The sequence below is a fragment of the Theropithecus gelada genome, chromosome 11 (assembly GCF_003255815.1).
Source record: "Theropithecus gelada isolate Dixy chromosome 11, Tgel_1.0, whole genome shotgun sequence".
Lineage (NCBI taxonomy): Eukaryota > Metazoa > Chordata > Mammalia > Primates > Cercopithecidae > Theropithecus > Theropithecus gelada.
Genome location: NC_037679.1, coordinates 15,785,182 through 15,799,134, shown reverse-complemented (window position 1 = coordinate 15,799,134; position 13,953 = coordinate 15,785,182). Strand labels below are relative to the sequence as shown.

The window sequence follows — 13,953 nt, the reverse complement described above, 5'->3', positions numbered from 1 at the left end:
CCTATGTTCTTTTTTTCTGGAAAGGAGAATCTGCAGCTTTATAATTTCAACATCAGCCTAAACCGTCGTGAACCTAAAACAATCAAAAGGGCCAGAATCTGTTTAAAGAATTTATTCAAGGGCAGTGTGAGGGTAGACCAACCAAAAAACCAACTCCAAAGAATGGAGGTCAGCCTTCAGAAGTAGGGAAGTTAAGATTTCATTTACTTAGGCAGACAGAGAAGTTTTTAGCTGGATTACGTTATCTATACAAGGTTGGAGCATAATTACAGAATTTGGTTACAAGCAGTGTTTTTTTTGTTTGTTTGTTTTTTGTTTTTTTGTTGAGGTGGGGTACAGCTAACATTGTTTTACGGAGAGTTTAACACTCATGAGTTGCTGTCATATGGTGACATCGTTTGAGTCTCTCTAGTCATTGAACAGAACAAGAAAAATAAATCGAATTAAATTTATAATCTGAAGTTATATGTGACCCATCACATCTGTCAAGTTTTAAAACGGGTTTTGTTTTTTTTTTGGTAGGGGGAGCGTCCAGCAGCTTTTAAATGTTAATTTTCACATCATGTGTTCCAAAAATAATTGGTTAGCCTAGGTCACTTCCACCCTCCAACGCTGTGAATACAGTCTCTGTAGCATTCGCTATTTAATGTCTTATCTTCCCGAGCTATTTGAGAAATCGCTAGGTCGCCTTAATACCGCAGTCGCCACTTTGCGGACTGGAGGGCGGAGTCTGCTTCGTTCTGAGGACTGCGTGGCTCCGCGCAGAGAGCTCCTGCTAGGCCTGCGAGTCCTGTTCTGAATTCTTACCCTTATTTAGTCCTTATCACCACCCCCGCCGTGGGAACGGCCTCACGGCCACTCGTCAAAGGAAGTGGCTGCCGGCAGCTCTTGACCCGGAATCGGATCCTAGTCCCACCCCTTCTGCTCCAGGCTTCCTTCTGCAACAGGCGTGGGTCACGCTCTCGCTCGCTCTCTTTCTGCCGCCATCTTGGTTCCGCGTTCCCTGAACAGTAAGTACTTTCTGTGCCGCTACTCTCTATCCGCAGCCATCCGCCTTTCTTTCGGGCTAAGCTGCCCCGGGGACTGAGAGTTAAGGAGAGTTGGAGGGTTTACGGGGCCACAGGGTTCCTACTCGCCCCTGGGCTTCCTGACAAAATGGGGTCTGCGGTTGGTGTCCTGGCAAAAGCAGAATAGAAGGGCTGCGGGCCGGGCCCGGAGTCCGAGCCTGCAGAGATGGAAGCAGTTGCAGTGTTGAGGGCAGAAGAGAAGTGCGTCTTGTTTTGGGAACTGCTTTAAGGGATCCAGAAAAGGGTCAGGGGTCACAGCCTTAGAACCTCCAACACTGTTCTCATTGTGACAAGCAAGTGTTGAACTTACAGCACCGTCTTTCCCCTCCTGGGTCCCCAAAGTCGACAAACGTAGTCCAGGAGGCCCCAGCCTAGCCAGTGTGAGTATTAGGAGTGGAGAGGGTTCACGGTAGCGTCTGAAGTCGCCTATGATCGGGAGCCAGCCCTGGATCCTCTCCCTCGGGTTGAGAATGCAACTGGGAATTGCTGGCCTTGATAGAGGCGTAAGGGTCACATATTTACCTCTTATTCCCAGGTGCTTTGGGGAGGGTTGCCCCCGAACACCCTCACGGTTTTTTTCTAACGGCCCTCCACGGAGTTTTTAAGAATACTTGTCTCTGGGTTGGGCAAGTGAATGTATCCCAATCATTCAGGCCTCCTTTATATTCCCTTCCTTCAGAAATGCCCGGCGAAGCCACAGAAACCGTCCCTGCTACAGAGCAGGAGTTGCCGCAGCCCCAGGCTGAGACAGGTAGGTCCCCCTACCCCCCTTGCCATTAATTAAAATTGACCCTAAGGCCATTTGGTGGCAAAATGACCAAGAGGAAGTACACTGTGTAAGAGGATGGGGTTGCAGCTTTACCGAGGAGGATAGACCGTAAAATTACTATCCTGGAGTTACTTCTTTAGGAATTTGGAGTAAAAGTAATGTTTTTAAGATTCGTGGACGTTAAAAGTTCCCTAGCTTGCTTTCTGTTATGCCTGTTGCCTCTAAAGAAGCTCTCCTGTGGAACCCCCACCTCACATAGGAAAACTGAGCAGGGAAGGGGCTCGGTGATTCTTACCTATTGGAACTAGATGACACAGGCCAAGGAGCCCGGAGCATTTGTGAAGCTCCAGCCAGCAAGTTGCATCAAGGTTTTAGTTGGCAGAGCTTGGCATTGTGCCTTTATCACATGTCTGGATGAGATGTGTGCTGGTGGTAAGTGTGTCTTGCTGGGCCCCAGAGTCCTCCTAGGTCGTATAACTTGTTTATGGATTGGTGGTGCTGAGATATTTCTAGTGTGCTGGAATAGTTCCTGCATCATTGTGTGAAACCCAGGATTGAAATAAATCCTTCTTTTATCCTCAACGTTGAAAGTAGTGACTGTGAAGGCTAATTTTTAAATTCTGGTTAAAACATATCTCTGTAAAAAACTTAGGAGGAGGTAGTGAAAAGTTCTTAAAATGATAGCCTTTCTGAGTCAGTTGTGCAGCGCTAAATGAAAGGACTCTTCAGGCTGTAATCTTCATTCTCACCTTTTTATGATTTTTTTTTTTATTTCATTTGTTATTTAAGGGCAAGTCCTTTCCCTTTTTGGAGTTACAGTAGAGTTGCTTATGTTTGAAAGCATTAAGCTTCCCACCTGTTTGATTTTAGCAGCTGAAGGGATTAATACAGCTGCTAGGAAGAATGGGGAGTTCTGAGCTGGAGTATAAACAATATGAAATTCTTGAAGTACAAGGGGCTTAAGGAAGGGAAAAAATAAAGTACTCTTCTCTAAAGATTCTGTGATTTCAGTACAAAACGAGATTTTAGAGATTGTGTCATTGAACAACTTAATTTTACAAATATGAAGACTTGAAATTCAGATGAATTTAGAAAAATTTGATTCAAGCTTCAAAACTAATGCATTTACTTCTGAAACAGTCCTTAATGCTATTAAATGTATTCCTGAATAGTTTGAGTTGTATAGTAGGCTTATATTAAGGAAGTACCAATGATAAATACACAGGATTTTGTCTGTAATGACAGTCTATTAGAATGAAGTAGGAAGCTCAAGGAATTGGTTATGGTGTCAAAGCAAGTATTTGGGGCCTTATTCCATTTGAGGTACAGTCAGAAGAAAATATATTCCATGTTTTTGTGATTCATTATGTTTGGTAGTGTTTTCCTGTAATCGTTAGACTTTGGCCTACCCACTCTACAGGAAAAACTGGTTGAGCCGCCTTGTCTTTTCCATGGTAGTATGCCATAAGAACTTCAGAATTACTGGTTCAGTGAATTTTGAATTTGAATTTTGGTACCATGGACTTTTTTTTTCCCCTCGTTTAACATTGCCTTCTAAGCATTGAGCATTTGTTGATCCAATTCTGTGTTACCTCCTGAATGCCAGAAATACTGTCTTACTGTCATGCCAAATATTGGTGTATTTTGACATAATGAAATACTTAAATTCCAAGTTAAGGAGTGGGGATCAAGTGTATTCTCGCCACTCCAATTCACTTCTTTTTTCTTTTTTCTTTTTTTTTTTTTTTTTTTTTTTTTTTTTGAGACGGAGTTTCTCCCCATTACCTAGGCTGGAGTGCAGTGGTGCAATCTCGGCTCACTGCAACCTCCGCCTCCTGGGTTCAAACAATTCTCCTGCCTCAGCCTCCTGAGTAGCTGGTATTACAGGTGCGTGCCACGACGCTCAGCCAATTTTTGTATTTTTGTATTCAGATTTTTCCTAGCCTAGTGGAAGCCTGAAAGTATAAAAGCCTGTTTTTTCTTACTTCAGATTCCCCATCATCATCACTGCTCACTATCTTCTTTGTTCCAGTTTTTGGTATTTTTTCCGTTAGTTCATGATATTTGGGTGGACAGAGTAGCATAGCTAGCTGTTCTTTGTGGTAATTCTGTTGGCTGTGAGAAAGACTTGGGAATACAGTCCATTTTAAGAAGTAAGGGGAGAGCACAACTGGGAAAGGGTAGAAAGCATGTTGTTCCCAACCTCCTAAGTGTCTGTGCTCCCCATTTAGAGATAGGCTACTCTTAGACTGTTCTCCTCACCCTAAAATAGTTGGTTTACTTTGATAGAACTTGGGGAAGTGTGAGAAATTAGGAGAGGAATGTCTTCTCACTTGACTGCTGAAAAATGTTTGGGAAAGGTTGTTGTTGCGTGTCACCTTTATCTAATCCTGCGTGGTCACTTAGACTGTCAGATTTTAAACTCGAGTGTGTCCTAGGAAGCATGTTGTACCAAGTTGGGCTGCATAACTCACCTTTTTTCTCCCCCCCCCCCCTTTCTTTATCTCCTTTTGCCTTTCTCCAGCTGTGCTACCTATGTCTTCAGCCTTGAGTGTCACTGCTGCCTTAGGCCAGCCTGGACAAACCCTCCCCCCTCCTTGCTCTCCTGCCCCACAACAGTGCCCTCTGTCAACTGCTAACCAGGCTGCCCCATTCCCTTCCCCCTCTACTATTGCCTCGACCCCTTTTGAAGTTCCTTCTACCCAGTCATCCTCTGGAACAGCCCTACCTTTGGGAACTGCCCCTGAAGCCCCAACTTTCCTACCAAACCTAATAGGACCTCCCATCTCCCCAGCTGCCTTAGCTCTGGCCTCTCCCATGATAGCTCCAACTCTGAAAGGGACGCCTTCCTCTTCAGCTCCCTTAGCTCTGGTTGCCCTGGCTCCCCACTCAGTTCAGAAGAGTTCTGCTTTTCCACCTAACCTTCCTTCTTCACCTCCTTCAGTGGCTGTAGCTGAGTCAGGGTCAGTGATATCACTGTCAGCTCCCATTGCTCCCTCAGAACCAAAGACTAATCTTATTAAAGTTCCCTCTGAGGTAGTCCCTAATCCAAAAGGCACCCCCAGTCCTCCATGTATAGTCAGTACTGTTCCTTACCACTGTGTGACTCCCGTGGCCTCTGTTCAATCTGGAATGGCCTCCCTTCCTCAGACAACACCCACAACTACCCTAGCTATCACTTCCCTTCAAGTCAAAGATACTACCATTTCCTCAGCTCTAACTTCTCCGCAAAACCCAGGAAGCCTCAGCCTAAAGGGGCCTGTTAGTCCATCTGCTGCCTTACCTCTTTCAATTCAGTCTCTTCCTGTGGTGACCTCTTCTCAAAAGACTGTGGGTCCCAACACCCCCCCAGATTTTCCCATTTATCTGGGCTCTCATCTTGCACCTTTGTATCAAAGTTCTTTTGGTTCTGTCCAACCTTTAGGTCAAACAAGTCCCAGTGCTTTGACAGACCCTACAGTGAAGACCATTTCTATAGATCATTCTTCCACAGGGGACTCTTATCCTTCTCAGAGATCTGTAATTCCTCCCCTTCCTTCCAGAAATGAGGTAGTTCCTGCTACTGTGGCTGCCTTTCCAGTGGTGGCTCCATCTGTTGACAAAGGTCCCTCTACCATCACTAGCATAACCTACAGCCCTTCTGGCTCCTTAAATGTAGCTACCTCCTCTTCATTATCTCCTACGACCTCTCTCATTCTCAAAAGCTCTCCTAATGCCACTCATCATTATCCTCTAGTGGCCCAAATGCCTGTTTCTTCTGTTGGAACCACCCCACTTGTGGTGACTAACCCCTGTACAATTGATGCAGCAGCTACTACCTTTGAGGTAGCTACTTGTGTTTCTCCTCCAATTTCATCAGGTCCCATAAGTAATATAGAACCAACTTCCCCTGCTGCCTTGGTTATGGCACCTGTGGCTCCCAAAGAGCCTTCTACTCAAGTAGCAACCACTCTGAGGACACCAGTCTCTCCTCCTCTGCCAGACCCTGAAGACCTCAAAAATCTCCCCAGTTCAGTATTGGTTAAATTTCCAACACAAAAAGACCTCCAAACTGTACCTGCCTCTCCTGACGGAGCTGCTTTCTCTCCAGCCCAAGCAGAACTCACCACCAAGAAAGACCCTACTGTGTTACCATTAGCCCAGACAGTTCGTAAAAATTCCCCTTCTTTCCAAAGTACATCCTCTTCTCCAGAGATACCTCTTTCTCCTGAAACCACCGTAGCAAAGAAAAGCCTTGGAGGCCCTCTCCCTATAGGTAAGCCAACCAGCACTGTGACCTCCCCGCTGGGTGTTAACTCCTCCTCGGCCTCTGTAATCAAGACAGATTCTTATGCAGACCCAGACTCTGCTGGTCTGCTTCTCAAAAGTTCTCTCATTACCCCAACAGTGACTGCATGTCCTTTGCAAAGTGCTGACCCTGCTGGGGTGGCTCCCACAACTGCCAAAGGTACCTCAACTTACACAGCTACAGCCAGCCCTTTTCTAGAAGGAACTGTCTCTTTAGCTCCTGAAAACCACCCAGTTAAGGAAGGTACTTCCACTCTTACTACTTTATCCTTGGTTCCTACAGCTTCAGATTGCCCTGTGGCTCCATCCCCCCAGAATACCTCTGCTCCTCTGGCTACCTTAGTGCTGGCCCCTGAAATCCCAAAGTCTGTGCCCTCACCCTCTCTTCCCGCAGCTGGGACTCCTCCAGGTACAGAAAAGGTTTATGGTATTTCTCATACTTCAGCATTGGCACCTGTTGCTTCCTCTCCCAAAGAGTGCCCAACTGAGGACTCTGGTGCTTCTGCTACTGCATCTTCCAAAGGATCTCTGACTTACCTAGCTGACTCCCCATCTCCTTTAGGGGTTAGTGTGTCTCAGACTAAAAGACCTCCAACCAAGAAGGGTTCTGCTGGCCCTGATACTCCTGTTGGAAATCTCTCGTCCCCTGTTTCTCCAGTTGAAGCTTCATTTCTTCCAGAGAATAGTCTTTCTTTCCAAGACTCTAAAGACTCAGCCGCCACGAAGCATTCTCCCACTCCTCCATCCCCCAAAGGGGCCCCTGCTCCCTCAGCTGTGACTCCTCTGTCTCCCAAAAGAGTAACACTAACCCCCAAAGAGACCTCCACTCCTTCAGTTGTGAATCCGCCCTTCCCCAAAGAGGGTCCAGCTACCCCAGCACCCAAACAGGCTCCCGCTCCTCCCGCTCTATCCAGGACTTCTTCCTCCCTCAAAAAGGCCCCAGCTACCCCATCCCCTAAAGGGGCCCCCACACCCCTAGCTGCAACTCCTCCTTCCCGCAAAGGAGGCCCAGCTACCCCATCCCCTAAAGGGACCCCCAAACCCCCAGCTGCAACTCCTCCCTCCCCCAGAGGAGGCCCAGCTACCCCATCCCCCAAAGGGGCCCCCACTCCCCCAGCTGCAACTCCTCCCTCCCCAAAAGGAAGTCCAGCAGCTACCCCATCCCCCAAAGGGGCCCCCACTCCCCCAGCTGCAAACTCTCCCTCCCCAAAAGGAGGCCCAGCTACCCCATCCCCAAAAGGAGGCCCAGCTACCCCATCCCCCAAACGGGCCCCCACTCCCCCAGCTGCAACTCCGCCTTCCCCAAAAGGGGCCCCCACACCCCCAGCTGCAACTCCTTCCCCAAAAGGAGGTCCAGCTACCCCATCCTCCAAAGGGGCCCCCACACCCCCAGCTGCAACTTCTCCCTCCCCAAAAGGAGGCCCAGCTATCCCACCCCACAAAGGGGCTCCCACTCCCCCAGCTGTGACTCCTCCCTCCCCAAAAGGAGGTTCAGCTACCCCATCCCCCAGAGGTGCCCCCACTCCCCCAGCAGCAATTCCTCCCTCCCCAAAAGGAAATCTAGCTGCCCCACCCCACAAAGAGGCCCCCAGTCCTTCAGTTGTAACTTCTCCCTCTCCAAAAGGAGATCCAGCTACCTCACCCCCCAAAGGGGCCCCCACTCCCCCAGCTGCAACTCCTCCCTCCCCCAAAGGGACCCCCACTCTCCCAACTACAACTCCCTCCTCTAAAGGAAGCCCAACTACCCCATCCTCCAAAGAGGGCCCCACTCCCCCAGCTGCAACTCCCTCCCACAAAGGAGGTCCAGCTGTGACTCCTCCCTCCCCTAAAAGAGGACCAGCTATCCCATCTCCCAAAGGGGACCCCACTTCCCCAGCAGTGATTCCTCTCTCCCCCAAAAAGGCTCCAGCAACTCCAGTCACCAGAGAAGGCCCAGCCACCCCATCCAAAGGCGATACCACTCCCCTAGCAGTGACTCCTGTCTCCCTCAAAAAGGCCCCAGCAACTTCAGCCCCCAAAGGAGGCCCAGCTACCCCATCCTCCAAAGGGGATCCCACCCTCCCAGCAGTGACTCCTCCTTCCCCCAAGGAGCCCTCAGTCCCCAAACAAGCTCCCACTTCTTCCTCTCCCAAAAAGGCCCCGGCAACTCCAGCCCCCATGGGGGCCCCCATTCTGCCAGCTGTGATTCCTTCTTCCCCCAAAGAGGTCCCAGCTACCCCATCCTCCAGAAGGGACCCCATTGCCCAAATAGCGACTCCTCTCTCTAAAAAGACCCCAGCAACTCTAGCCCCCAAAGAGGCCCTCATTCCCCCAGCTATGACTCTTCCCTCCCCCAAAAAGAGCCCAGCAATTCCAGCCCCCAAAGAAGCCCCGGCTACCCCATCCTCCAAAGAGGCCTCCAGTCCCCCAGCAGTGACTCCTTCCTCTTACAAAGGGGCCCTATCTCCCAAAGAGGCCCCTACTCCTCCAGCTGTGACTCCTCCATCCCCCAAAAAGGGCCCAGCAACTCCAGCCCCCAAAGGGACCCCCACTTCCCCACCTGTGACTCCTTCCTCCCTCAAAGACTTCCCTGCCTCCCCAGTTTCTGTCACATGTAAAATGGGGGCCACTGTTCCTCAAGCATCTAAAGGGCTTCCAGCAAAGAAAGGCCCCACAGCTCTCAAAGAAGTACTTGTTGCCCCAGCTCCAGAAAGTACGCCAGTCATCACAGCTCCCACTCGGAAAGGTCCACAGACCAAAAAGAGTTCCGCTACTTCACCTCCTATGTGTCCAGATCCCTCAGCTAACAATGGTTCTAAAGGACCCCTTTCCACAGTGGCTCCAGCCCCTCTACTCCCTGCTCAGAAATGCTCTTCAAAGACATCAAAAGGCAAAGCTGCTTCTCATTCCCCAAAGGGCCCCTTGGCTCCTCCTGAGTCTAAGGCATCCACCCCTCTAACAGCAGCTGCCTCTGAGAAGGTCCTTCCTAAACCTGAATCAGCATCTGTCTCTCCACCACCCACCCCACCAGTCTCTCTGCCTCTTGCTCCCTCCCCAGTTCCCACTCTGCCTCCTAAACAGCAATTTTTGCTGTCCTCTCCTGGGCTGGTGTTGGAATCACCCTCTAAACCCCTAGCCCCTGCTGATGAGGATGAGCTGCCGCCTCTGATACCCCCGGAACCAATCTCTGGGGGAGTGCCTTTCCAGTCAGTCCTCGTCAACATGCCCACCCCCAAAGCTGCTGGAATCCCTGTCCCAACCCCCTCTGCCAAGCAGCCTGTTATGAAGAACAACAAGGGTATTTGCCTTGGTTTGCCGTGTGCATGGTGTGTCTGTTGCCCACACCCCTCTTGGGGGCTACCCACCAATACTAACCCTGTGATGTGCCGCTTTCTCCAGTGAATCTGCTTGGGTTTGGACATAGAACATAGAATGATCATTTTAAATGCAAAAACTCTAGGAATATGAAACAAAATCTTGGTTTTCATCACTTCAAATAGATATATAGTGTATTGTGTATCATTCAGTACATTGTGGCCCGGACTACCCTGAGCCTACCATGCCGTCTATTTTACCTAATTGATCTGACATTGAAAACCAAGACCTGCCAGACCTTTTAATTTGCTCTAATCCCTACCACATCACTAACTAACCTTGTCCCTGGGCCTGAGATTTGCTAAAACATTGGAGAATTGAACTATTTGTATTTCTTTTTCAATTCTTAGACTTAGTAATGACCAGGTGCCCAGGGACTTCCTTCTCATAAAAATGTAGAAACCTGTTTTTCCTAGCCTGAAAATGGTGCAGGTATATGCTTTTTTTCCTCAGTAGTCTTTACTGATGCTTGGCCTTTGAATTGAAATAAATTTATGTGAATTATGTTTGGAAAAATTAAGAGATACAGGTCAACATCATTGAGAATCTTCTAACTGTATTGATTAGATCACATTGCTGGGGTGAATGGTTTGAAAATGAGGCTGAATATGTGCATGTGACTGCTTTTGACTTGCTCCAACCCCGTTTAAAAGTTGAGGGAATGGCCGGGCGCGGTGGCTCACGCCTGTAATCCCAGCACTTTGGAAGGCCAAGGCGGGCGGATCACGAGGTCAGGAGATGGAGACCATCCTGGCTAACACAGTGAAACCCTGTCTCTACCAAAAATACAAAAAAAGGCCGGGCTTGGTGGCTCATGCCTGTAATCCCAGCACTCTGGGAGGCCGAGGCGGGCGGATCACAAGGTCATGAGATCAAGACCATTCTGGCTAACATGGTAAAACCTCGTCTCTACTAAAAAAAAAATACAAAAAATTAGCCGGGCGTGGTGATGGGCGCCTGTAGTCCCAGCTACTGGGGAGGCTGAGGCAGGAGAATGGCGTGAGCCCGGGAGGCAGAGCTTGCAGTGAGCCAAGATGGCGCCACTGCACTCCAGCCTGGGTGACAGAGTGAGACTCCGTCTCAAAAAAAAAAAAAAAAAGTTGAGGGGAAATCCAACCTACCTATTGTGCCTCCATGGTGTGATTTTGTTTTTTTCACTTAAGTGTATCTGGGGGCACCTTCTGACAGAATTTTACAGGGATAATTGGACTGTTGGGTAAAATTTAGAGTCAGTCATAGGGGTCATTATTTGCCTGTGCCAAGAAACAAAGACCTTGAGGGAAAGAAAGCAGTTACAGTATGTTAAACTGCTCAGCTATTTCTAGTGATTACTTTTCATTTCTGGGGTTAGGGCTGGGTCTTTACTAGATGTGTACCCACTAGTTAGTGACTAAGTTAGGGGCTATCAAGCTGGCCTCACACAAGCCAGTTGGTTTACATTTAACATTCTTAGGTCTTGCATGAAGCATTGACCTGTAGTCCAGGCAGGATGTAATGAAGTACCTTCTCTTATAATTTCTACTATAAAGCAGTAAAAGTTGTTTCTCATTTTAGGGTCTGGAACAGAATCTGACAGTGATGAATCAGTACCAGAGCTTGAAGAACAGGATTCCACCCAGGCAACCACACAACAAGCCCAGGTGGGTATTCTCTTACTAACTGGTATTGGGTCAAGGAAGCAGGGTTGATCAGGGCAACTTTTGTATTTGGAACTGTGAACCTTCATAAAGGAAAACCCACAAGGAAATTGTGCTATCCAGATCTTGGATTCTGGTTAACTAATACCTGTTTTATCTTCTTAGCTGGCGGCAGCAGCTGAAATTGATGAAGAACCAGTCAGTAAAGCAAAACAGAGTCGGAGTGAAAAGAAGGCACGGAAGGTAAGATTTGAAAAGGATTTCAGGATCTAATGAAGCACCTTTATACAGAGTGGAACTCTTTATTTCCATAGGTTTTTGGGGAACAGGTGGTATTTTGGTTACACGAGTAAGTACTTTAGTGTTGATTTTTGAGATTTTAGTGCACCCATCACCCAAGCAGTATACACTGAACCCAATTCTTAGTAGTGGTAGAATCCTGTTTAAAGTAGCAGAAGTAGCTGGATTGGTGGCTCACACTTGTAATCCCAGCACTCTGGAAGGTCAGGGCAAGTGGATCACTTGAGGTCAAGAGTTCAAGACCAGCCTGGCCAACATGGCGAAACCCCTGTCTACTAAAAATACCAAAAAAAAAAATAGCAGGGCGTGGTGGTACGCTCCTGTAGTCCCAGCTACAAAGGTGGTTGAGGCACGGCAGTTGCTTGAACCTGGGAGGCGGAGGTTACATTGAGCCGAGATTGCACTCCTGCACTCCAGCCTGGGCGACAGAGCAAGACCTGTCTCCAAAAATTAAAAAGTAAAGTAGCAGAAGTTACTATGGCAGAAAACCCATTCTCTTTTTTTTTTTGCAACGGAGTCTCACTCTATCGCCCAGGCTGGAGTGCAGTGGCCGGATGTCAGCTCACTGCAAGCTCTGCCTCCCGGGTTCACGCCATTCTCCTGCCTCAGCCTCCCAAGTAGCTGGGATTACAGGCGCCCGCCACCTCACCTGGCTAATTTTTTTTTGCATTTTTAGTAGAGACGGGATTTCACCGTGTTAGCCAGGCTGGTCTCGATCTCCTGACCTCGTGATCTGCCCGTCTCAGCCTCCCAAAGTGCTGGAATTACAGACTTGAGCCACCGCGCCCGGCCCCATTCTCTATTCTTGTATGAACTTTTCTCAGCCTGGGGAAAAGCTTTGCCTTGGATGTTCTATTATGTTCCTTGCTTCTTTAGGCTGCTTCTAAAGAGGTTGCAAACCTTATACTATTTTCTCTTCTTTAGGCTATGTCCAAACTGGGTCTTCGACAGGTTACAGGAGTTACTAGAGTCACTATCCGGAAATCTAAGAATATCCTCTTTGTCATCACAAAACCGGATGTCTACAAGAGCCCTGCTTCAGATACTTACATAGTTTTTGGGGAAGCCAAGGTGAGTAAACTTTTCTTGGGCATTGTTCTAGACCAGGGTTTCTCAACCTCAGCACTGCTGACATTTTGCCTCTGGTAGTTCTCTGTTATGGAAGGGCTATCCTGTTCATTATGGATGCTTAGCAGCATTACATCCAGTTTTGATACCCAAAAACTCCATTGCCATATATCTCCTGGGACACATAACTACCCCCTAGTTGAGAACCACCGCTCTAAACCTAAAAACTACTCTTTCTACTGCGAGTAAGGGCAAGCAGTTTAAAGCCGTACAGTAAGTTACCTGAAGTGGGTTTACAGAGAGTTGTGAAACTATATGATTTATTTTTCAAAGACTGCTGATCTACTCACATGAATCTGTATTCTCTACCCTGTAGATCGAAGATTTATCCCAGCAAGCACAACTAGCAGCTGCTGAGAAATTCAAAGTTCAAGGTGAAGCTGTCTCAAACATTCAAGAAAACACACAGACTCCAACCGTACAAGAGGAGAGTGAAGAGGAAGAGGTATACTAGGAAATCTTTCATATGTTAACTGTCGCCATATAGCAATGTGTTCGTGTTGGTGAGCTATATTAAAAACTAGATTGAGGAGACTCCAAAGAACTGCTGAAATTGTTTTTGCCTTTAATTTACTGCTTTTTCCCTCTCTTAGGTCGATGAAACAGGTGTAGAAGTTAAGGACATAGAATTGGTCATGTCACAAGCAAATGTGTCGAGAGCAAAGGCAGTCCGAGCCCTGAAGAACAACAGTAATGATATTGTAAATGCGATTATGGTAAGTGTTCAAGCCTTTGTTCCTTGACTCCCTCTGCCCTGACCAATTACGAGTGACTTTATTTTGTCTGCTAAATATCAGCCAATTAGGGAACCTCATTCCAGAGCCTCTTCTGAGTTGCCGTAGGTTTTAGTGACCTGAGTTCTCCTGATTTGCCTATAAGAACCGCTAATTATCTTTTCTCTCTTACAGGAATTAACAATGTAATCATCTGAAAGCAACTTTTTTTGGTGTCTCAAAGGAGTAACTGCAGCTTGGTTTGAAATTTGTACTGTTTCTATCATAAATAAAGTTATGGCTTCTTGTTGGATGAACTCAGTCAATGACTGGTCTCTTCCCCGCTCCCCCCCAAAACAAACAAAAAACTTGTAAAGGTTCTAATAATTTGTTAATTACTCCTAAGGCCTCCCTCATTTGATAAGGTTTGTTTTTTTTTTTTTTTTTTTTTTTTTTTTTTTTTTTTTTTTTTGAGACGGAGTCTCGCTGTGTCACCCAGGCTGGAGTGCAGTGGCGCGATCTCGGCTCACTGCAAGCTCCGCCTCCCGGGTTTACGCCATTCTCCTGCCTCAGCCTCCGAGTAGCTCGGACTACAGGCGCCCGCCACCACGCCCGGCTAGTTTTTTGTATTTTTTTAGTAGAGACGGGGTTTCACCATGTTAGCCAGGATGGTCTCGATCTCCTGACCTCGTGATCCA

At 47.7% G+C, this 13,953-nt stretch overlaps 1 protein-coding gene across 11 annotated transcripts; it reads left to right on the top strand.

Annotated features, from left to right (window-relative positions):
* Positions 1-527: 527 nt before the first annotated feature.
* NACA (nascent polypeptide associated complex subunit alpha) lies at positions 528-13,576 on the top strand. Of its 11 annotated transcripts, XM_025401337.1 has the most exons (11): positions 726-1,010; positions 1,747-1,818; positions 4,361-6,091; positions 6,224-6,283; positions 9,065-9,400; positions 11,032-11,117; positions 11,280-11,357; positions 12,339-12,485; positions 12,859-12,987; positions 13,136-13,258; positions 13,451-13,576. In XM_025401337.1, the coding sequence occupies exons 2-11, from the start codon at positions 1,749-1,751 to the stop codon at positions 13,463-13,465; spliced, it is 2,775 nt and encodes a 924-aa protein (XP_025257122.1). In that variant the 5' UTR covers positions 726-1,010; positions 1,747-1,748; the 3' UTR covers positions 13,466-13,576. The 11 variants fall into 11 exon arrangements, with proteins under 11 accessions (XP_025257128.1, XP_025257130.1, XP_025257124.1 ...); XM_025401343.1 differs by lacking the exons at positions 4,361-6,091; positions 6,224-6,283; positions 9,065-9,400 and having other exon boundaries at positions 528-1,311; XM_025401345.1 differs by lacking the exons at positions 4,361-6,091; positions 6,224-6,283; positions 9,065-9,400 and having other exon boundaries at positions 528-1,311; positions 1,721-1,818.
* Positions 13,577-13,953: the final 377 nt, after the last annotated feature.